Source organism: Erithacus rubecula (genome assembly GCF_903797595.1).
Source record: "Erithacus rubecula genome assembly, chromosome: 2".
Classification (NCBI taxonomy): Eukaryota; Metazoa; Chordata; class Aves; order Passeriformes; family Muscicapidae; genus Erithacus; species Erithacus rubecula.
This window is the reverse complement of record NC_136685.1, coordinates 49,190,862-49,199,969: the sequence shown is the minus strand read 5'-3', so window position 1 is coordinate 49,199,969 and position 9,108 is coordinate 49,190,862. Positions and strand designations below refer to the sequence as shown.

The 9,108-nt window shown below is 37.8% G+C and overlaps 1 protein-coding gene and 1 long non-coding RNA gene across 2 annotated transcripts in view; both read right to left on the bottom strand.

Moving 5' to 3' along the window:
• Nucleotides 1-393: 393 nt before the first annotated feature.
• Nucleotides 394-6,184, bottom strand: LOC306798122. The gene is made up of 2 exons (XR_013773282.1): nucleotides 2,076-6,184; nucleotides 394-2,023 (listed from the first exon to the last, which is right to left on the bottom strand). It is a non-coding gene; the product is annotated as an uncharacterized lncRNA (long non-coding RNA).
• Nucleotides 6,185-8,320: 2,136 nt separating this feature from the next.
• The window catches only part of CLVS2 (clavesin 2), a 46,682-nt gene continuing 45,894 nt past the window's right edge, over nucleotides 8,321-9,108 (bottom strand). Inside the window, exon 5 of the mRNA XM_079297989.1 lies at nucleotides 8,321-8,621. Within this exon, the coding sequence (XP_079154115.1) occupies nucleotides 8,534-8,621 (88 nt within the window). The 3' untranslated portion in view covers nucleotides 8,321-8,533. The remainder of the gene's footprint in view (nucleotides 8,622-9,108) is intronic.

Genomic DNA, 9,108 nt, shown 5'->3' with positions numbered 1-9,108 from the left:
ATCACTTCTCCCTGATGTGGCATGAAAAGAAAAGTCAGTGAACACGAGATTATGCTAGGGAACACACTACAGGTGAAGCCTAGAGGCAGGAGAGTAGGAATTTTCTTGGAGGGGGAAATGAGCTTTTCTTGTGTTGCATCTCTACATGATCTTCACCTGTGAGATGGGAGAGACTTCCATGCCACAGTTCAAAGTGGAATTGTAAATGTGAAATATGTTAACTCTCTAAAACTTGCTGATGGGTGGAAAGAGACATTCAGTTTTACCAGACTTTCCTGCTGACATACCACTCAGTATTTTTTTTTCAATACCTTGGTAAAAAAAATGCAGTTCACCTTGTTAATGTCATCCATACATGTTTTAGCACAAGGAAGCCAGACAAACACTCCCATGTACAAACACGAAAATATATATGTATTTTAATTTTCATTTGGTCATATTTTATTTAACAGAATGTCATTGTTCCTCAATAACCAATGATGATTTAAAGTAGTAGCACTCTCCAAAGCAGCCCATTGATCACAGAGAACTGATGATATTTAAATATACAATATAAACAGTGATGTTTCACAAAGTTGCTTTATCTTCAGACTTTAGGTTAGAACACAACAGATCAAAATTAACCATTTCACTAGGTCCAAGAATAAAATTCAAACTGACAACAAGTTGTGAAAAGAGACTAGTTATTGAAACTTTACAGAGAAAGAACATGATTAATAAACTTGTCCTGGCTTTACAAATCTCAGACCCCCTGAGTCCTAACAGTACTAAACTGAGAAACAAACAAATTTTATCCTGAGGATACAAGCACTGTTTGTAAATTACTCCTGTAATTTGATTTTGAATTTTGATATGGTGCTATAATATTTTCCATAAGGCTCCAAAGTAGATTGCTGCATGCAAAAAGAACATTATTCAGTAGTTACTGCTATGCAAGTGCTACAGATCATAAGAGCCTTAAGGCACAGATTGCCAATCTGCAATTTTAGATGTCACCATGACTAGCTGTTAATCATTATTCTCATAACAGAGCTGTATGAATAGATTATGTGAGTGGTTTTGTATTTTCATGAGTGCAGAATCAACAAAGTCAACATGATTTGTGCACAGCCTTCACTGGGACATGACTACTTCCACAACATGTTGATTAAATGTTGGGGCAGTAGTTCCTATGTGAAGAGTGACAACAGACAGGGAAGGTAACATCTTAAATCACAAGAGCTGTTTCATCTACACTCCTAGTCAGAATCTTTCAGTTTGTATTCCCCTATGATGTGGTTGGCCTTGGTCGCATTTTCCATCTCACCCAGTTGACCAGAGATTTATACAAGGGGAATATTTAAAATACTGATCCTCAAGATCTAGTCTGCAGATTATCAGTCTGTTGGAGTTTCTTTACAGTTTTCTTCTGTTATTTATGAAATAAAGTACACACAGAAGACAAGTTGCTGTTGAATACAAGAGGGTAGGAGAAGGGATGAAAATCTGGGAATGTTTTGCAGAACACATTTCACACAGTAATCTACAGGGTGAAAGAGCTGTAGAAGCAAATTATTTAAAAGAGCCATTATTCTCAAACTGAACACTAGCAAACTGCAAAACTATTTTTTAATAGTGTCAGGTAATCTAAATGTGTCCCTCTGAATATATTCATATCTTTAGAATGACATTTTCTACTCTTTAATTCCTTCTACCATTGCTGCATCAAAGATGCATGTGAGCCTCAAGGACAACCATACTTACAGCAAAGTGATAATACACCAAGTGCCACCAAGAATACAATGCAACCAAACCCTGGAAGTCTTTAAGTTATCATAATCTTAGCATTACTTGTAACAATCACCAGTTTAATATTCTTAGGCGTTAAGTGCAATGCTTAAAGTTGTCAGTTTCCTTTAAATCATCTCTGCTCTGGGTGACTAATGGCTACAATTAACATCACCAGCAGCACTGTTTAGAGACACGGGACACAGATCACCAGCTACAGCTCCAAGGCTGCATAATTAGCACAAGACACCGAGTTCTCAGGGATGATTCCCACACCACTTCCACTCAGCTTTCCACAGAGCAGACACTGATGTCAGGGCAAGGCAGGCTGTAACTTGAGCAAGTGCTGAATTCTCCCACGAAATTTTCTCTGCAGCAGAATACATCCCTCCCTTCTTTTCCTCTGGGCAGGCTAGGGGGCTCTACCCTTACAGCTTCTACATGCTACATGACAGCCACATCCTGGGAGCTACCCTGGAAACAGCAGCAGCAGAGGCACTTCAGGTTTAGAATATGCATCAGGTTTAAATATACTGAAACTGAGTTTGCGTGGGAAAGTGAGAAACATGTCATCTCTCCTTCCTGATGACAGATGTGTCATGGGTTTGTAAGTCCTCCCTTATATTACTGAGCAGGTGAAAGCCTCCCTCACTGTTAAAATGGCTAAGCAGTTCACTCCAAATCCCTAATGTTGTTCTCTCTCCTGCCACCTTTCCTCACAGACATAGGGTTCCTTCTTCAGCAGGGCAGGATACAGCACTTCTCATATTCATGGGACCCTCTACAGGTGAGGCTCTGCTGTCATGTTCTGAGCACTTAAATCATGTTTACAAGCTCAGCTATAACACTTACCATTTTACATGGTAGGTCATTTTCTAAAGATTTGGGAAACTCCATCGTGGCCATAGATGGGAGACCATGTGAAAAATGGAAACTCTGCTCATAATGTAGAGGGACTCATAATAGGCTACTGATTAATTTCCTGGAAGTGTTAATGCAAATTCTATCCCATTATTTTTGCCATTCATACAGCTTTCTACTGCAGACTTGCTTCTGTTTTGATTTTTTAATTATTGTGTTTTATCATCTTCTATAATCTCTTCCCTTGATTTTTTCTACTCTTAAATTTTTATTAACCAAGGGACCCGATTTGAGATGCCTGCCTTTAGGCACTGCTGTTTGTGGCTGATGATGCCACAGCCTCTTTAAGGAATCACAGCAGCATTTCCATATCAAATAAAAATCCTAATTAACTCACACAATTTGTCTACTGCAAATTGACAGATATGTCAATTCTTTGGAAGTGAATTCTCTGCAAAAGGAAGCTTTGTCATACCTTTATTAGAGAGGACCTTCTGTGTGCCACTTATTCAGAGAGAACAGATTGGGCTGACCACTGTCCCTGCAGATAAAATACTTTGGCCACATTTTAACAAAATGTGTACCATAAGGCATTATCAGCACCTTCCTTTGAAGGTCTCTCTATTTCACCTGTGTGCAGTGCCCCCCATCCCCTGGATTCCACAGTAATAGCTGATCAATTCAGATTTTGAACTCACTGCAGAAACCTCTTCTCTATTTTTAAATTCATATCATGCAAGTGTTAACACATCTTTTATCAATCAAAACAGTTAACACACAGCAGGAGGAGTGACTAAATAGTGGTAACTTCTGACCCATGTTTCAACTTCACCACTGCACAGCCATGCCCAAGCTGTTCTTTTTTAACAACGAAACCACTTCCCAAATTGTGCAATCCAACAGGGGTCAATGCCATTTTACCCTTATGAAAGAAACTAATTAAGATCCCAGAAGCTGATAGGAAAAAAATTCCTGTACAACTGAAAGCTGAAATTCAGTGTGAAGGGAATGTAGATGTCAACCTGTTAAACACAGACTTCTGACACAGGATCATTCAAAGTTACAAGGCAATAGAGGATGTGGGATTCAATCTACCTGGCTTGCACTTTCATTTGGGGTCACCTGAGCATGCCTCTCAACAAAATGTTGATGTTCCTTGTACAGTTATGGGAGATGAGTATCTTGTTTCATCCCTGACAGAATTCCTTACGGGGCAAATTTCCTTTTAAGAAATTTGAATTAAACGTTTGGTTTAAACTACCTTTTTTTCCCAACAATCAGACAGGGAAGAAAGGCATTTCATTTGGGGGACATACACCTTTTTTGCCATCTCCTCAGCAGAAATGGTTAAATGTGCATTCAGATTTAACTCCACAGAAAGCAGATCTCCCCTGGTTCAAAGGTCTCATGGTAAAGTGTTCTAAAGAAACCAGGCATAAGTTTATCGACCTTCTTACACAAAATAGGGACACATTATTTTCTCTCCTTCAGTTAAAATCTGACTGAGTGATCAAAGTGTCATCTTTTCCATATAGAAAAATGTCTTCCATTGAGATATGTCTCTAACTCACTGTGTTTCTGTTTTACTACCTGAGAAATGGGATAACTATTATTTTTCTCAATTTCATACGTTTTTAAGTTTGTGGACAAAAGAACTATTCTCAGCACCACATGTACACACACACACATACAGGCTACTTACAAAATATCTTTCTTTTGAGGGACCTGATCCAGCTAGCTGTGTGATTAAGTGTTTTTATCAGTACAATCCTTTGAGACCTTTGTTCTTGTCTTTCATATTGATATTTATCTACCAAATTTGTCTTGGAACCCAACACTGCCAATAGCACAGCAGGATATTCCCCGGACACAATTAAAGATTATAAAATCCAAACACAGTATCCCCCTAAAATCCCATTTTAATATTCTAAATAAAATCCTGAAGCCTGATTATTTTGGTTTTCCTTTCTTGCATGCTCTTTCAAACATGACTTCATAAAAAAACTTGACAAACACATACATTGATAATCATAACAGAAACAATATAATAACAGGGAATATGACCAAAGGTTATTGCAAAATGTTTTCCGAGTAATGCTAAAGGGTAGTTCTTATGGTGCTTGACAAACTTTAATTTCCCAAACAGAACAGGAAAATAATAAAAGGCATGAACAAAATACTGTCAGGTTACAATTCTGTCAGGTAATGTGCTTAGGCTTGGCTGTGACTGTGATTAAATAATACAAAGAGCATTCCATGCAAGGTTCTGAGCTAAAACATTTGAGGGCGACATTAAAGTGAATCTGCTCCTCCACATATCAGTGACCTCTGGAGGTCCCTTTTACTCCTCTTTTCCTTAATTCTGTGTTCAGTTTGTGACTAGGCATAGCATGTTTCTAGAGTGCAAAACATCTTTTTAAATATACTATACAGTAAATTTACATTCCTGTAAAGACATCTCAAGCTATTTTACAACTAATAACTATTGGGAGGGAGTCTGTGTATTTGTTGGAGCTTAGTGGGTCTGATTACCTGTCTCTATAAAGCCAAGAGTCTATTGATATCTCTGATTACAAGGAGGTTTTGGTCATGGAATTTTCCATAACTTTTCCATATATTTTCAAACATTTGTGTCTTGGAAAAGTAGGAGGATATTTTTAGATCTTATCAAAGGCCCAAAACTATCAATTTTTACACTTTTTTTTAATCCTCATTTTTTTTACATAGTTGGACAGGTATATCAAGTTTCTCCACTAAGTTCCTCATATTGCAGGATATTTTTATATGCATATCAGCATGCGTAATTACAAGGTTTTATTCTACCCAATACACAAGAAAGGTAAGAAATTAAAAGGAGCTCCTCCCAAGCATGTGTATTCTGTTTTTAGCACTTCAATTCTGCTATAAAAATTAGACGGCAATTCCTATGGTAATAAAGATTGGAAAAAGTTTTCAGTCCAAATTCATCTAATAAAAATTGAACTACCTATAAAGATTTTCTACAAGAAAGGCGGAACCCTTTATGTACCCTGATATGTAAAAGAGAAATGCCTTCAAAGAATACTGAGAGCAGGTAAAGTATAGTTATTTCTCTTACCCATTTCCATATTCTTTCCCAATGTCACAACTGCAGTTACCACTGTCAGAATTTGCCTCAGGGAAATAAAAGCTGCAGCCAAGAAGACCTGTAGCCCAACTCTTTGACAGAGAGAATCTTATTGAAAAAGCAAATTTGTTCTTGGTGACAAATGAGGTCCCAGTTACACAAATTTATAATATATCCAACTCTCCCTTTCTGGAAAGAATGTATTAATACTCATTACCTTAAAACCTAAATCAGACATCAGAAAATATTACATAAATTACAGTTAAGTGCATAAATAAAGGATTTTCAAACAAAAATTTATAAGCTTCAAAATAAATTTTAAGCTTCATTCAGTGGAACAGATTTGCATTTTTTTATTAGACAGGTGGTGTACTCTGAAATCAGCATTCTGCTGTCTTACACCACTCTAGCCCATATATCTAAAAGGATCCATGAAAATTTTGATCACCACTGTGTCACAGCTTGTATACATGTGGAGTACTGACTAAATCCTGAAGCCCTTATAAGGAGAAAATTTCTACTGATGTTTAGTTTTATCTGATAAGAATTTTTAAATCATAACTATGACAATATACTATTCTACTAATCAGAAGTGTGGAAATACATAACATACATTCAAATATGGCACTTATGCGAGTACTGGAGACACATCTCACTTATACAGCATGATATTACAAGGAATGTGAAATACAGAACTGAATAAAATAGTATATAAGAATTGATCATTTTTTCAAGTCTCTCAAACCACAGAAGTAGTATTAGGACAGATTCTACTACTGACAACTTGTAGGACAGACTGATAAGAAGTTTAGGCTCCGTATCCTTCCTCTCTGCATTTCCTAACCCTTACCATGAAAGCAGAATTAGGAAAGCAGAAAGGCAATGAGTTGTTCAGACAAGTTCCTGCAAGGTGATGGTGTATTAGGGCACACACTATTTACCAGTGCTGCTAATGACCTGTGAAGTAGGAAAGCTTTATCTGTATGTTGTCTGAGCTAATCAAGGGTGATGCTGGAAGAGTCAGAGTCGTCTCAGCCCTGAGAAAGGCTGAAGCTGCCACCACAGGAGTTACAGCTAAACTCGAGATGACAGACTTGCAAGTTTTCACTCTCTGCACTTAACTCATCTCAGTCTACCAAATCTTACAGCTGTAATCATCCTGGATGAGAAGAGGTGACATACAACCAGTAACTTCACTGATCACTGGAGTGATGGAAGAAATGTTTTAAACTCTAGAACTTGGGAAGGCAGGGTTGCCGTGAGCTATCACCTCCCCTGTGAATTAGTTTTCTTAACTAATCCCTGCACTGCCTGAACATGTTCTTACAATACCTCTAATGATTCATATGTCTTGATGGGCACCCTGTGTGTCTCCCCACTCTGACTGTCGATTTCAGTCCTAAAAAGAAATTACATTCTCGCCTCAGCACACCACAGGCTGCACACACATCAGCCAGCACACAGAGATAACAGAGCCCCTATGTTTCAGCTGATTTACCCAACCCCTAGTGAAGCCTGTTGCACTTTTGAGGTAAAATGTATTTCTCTATTATGGCACATGTTCAGTATATACAATTACACTACAACCAAAACAAAGGTGTCCTAAACTATAGGCTGAGACTACAACTTATTCACATTAATCCTTGCTTGGAGTGGGATGCTGTTGATCTATGGAAAGTTTTACTATATTAATAATGACAGTGTCTCAATATACAATCTATAATATATCTAAGTACATTGAATAAGTATGATTTCTTGTATAAACCTTCAATGAAATATACTTATCTAACAATGTCACCTTGTATGCTTGTCAGAGATTGGTAAAAATATATATATATATGTATCCAGTCTCCCAGTGCACAGGATTCAGTGACTAACCTCTGCTGCCAGGCTTTATTTTCAGATACTGGTCATTACACTGTTTTAGAGGACTAATGTCTTACTCCAAGGGAGAATAGAGTTCTGGAAAAATTCTTGATGTGCACCCAAAATGCAAGAGAATTCCAGTGTGTCCCACATTACAACACTCAGGTTATGGTACCAAGCCAGGTTACTTGTGTAAATGAAAGGTCAGGAAGAAACCTCAGAGACCCACACAGCTAAATGACAAATCTATCCAAGAGCTGGTTCCAGTTCAACTGTGATCTTTCTCACAATGCACGTGGTTTGTGCTAAATCACAATCCTAAACCCTAGAGTTATTTGAGAAACCAATTCCTGCAGTTATGACACATTCCACTAAAAACAGCATCTTCCAGGTACTTATACTCCCTCTTTATCTTAGCACACTATGTGAGCATTGCAGAAAAAATCCAGTAGTCAATGTATCAGTTGGCTTCCCATGGGAAGGACAACATTTAATTGGCTTTGATAGTTTTCTTTATTCAGTACATTTCTCTATGTGCATGTGTGTATGTACATGTGAGAACACACACATTTTCTTCTCTTTTTTATGGTGCACTTCACTGACGTATTTAATAGTCACTCATTTCCATAGCACTTGTTTACCATAACTTACAAAGTAAAATTGGAGGATTATATTGTATTTACAAACAAGTTGGCACTTACAGAATAAATTATTGATTCCTTTCCTTTTTTATTTAATTTTCTTTTTTTTTTCTCCACTTCTTTTTCACCAAAGGGCATCCAGAATTCAGGCAGAATAGTAACACCTGCTGCCAATATGCTACATTAACGTGAGTAAAATAGGATTCCAGCTGTTACACTCTTTCCCAATGACTTGCTTGTTGCTGAGAGGCAATGCCTTCCACCTCAGTTCATGTCCAATGCTCAAAAATTGTTAGTCAAGTGAAAGCAAAGGCTGCATGTTTTCTTCCTCATTCTTATCCATGCGTTTCAGCACCCCAGGATCCACAACTGACTGAGACCTGCAGAAGGACAACATGTTTACTTGACATTTCTAGATCAAGACAAATGAGGGTAAACCTCAGCTTTCTTTTGTTTATTTTAATTTCTGTCAGGGCATAAAAACAAAGGTTCAGCATTCCCCAAGCATCTGACCATTGCAAATCATCAGGAAATACCCTCATGGAGGGATAGCAGGGCTTTAAAGGGCTCAGTGCTGATCTGTAAAGATAGGAGCAAAAGGTGGAATAAAATGGATCCTCTCTTCAGTGAAATCATGAAGCAGGGAATATCTTCCATACACAAGAGCAAACTAAGCTGTCCTCTGCAGTGACTGACCATCTCTCCAGAAGGTTATACAACCCTATGCTGGCAAAGAAGGTACAATTCAGCCACTCAGCTGGCTAATCACACACTGCAATTAGCAGGATGTGTTAGCTGGAAGCACAAGTTGCTCCTTTTCTGAATAGTGTCTTAATTCAACAGTGTGAGATCCTAAGCCAAACCTAG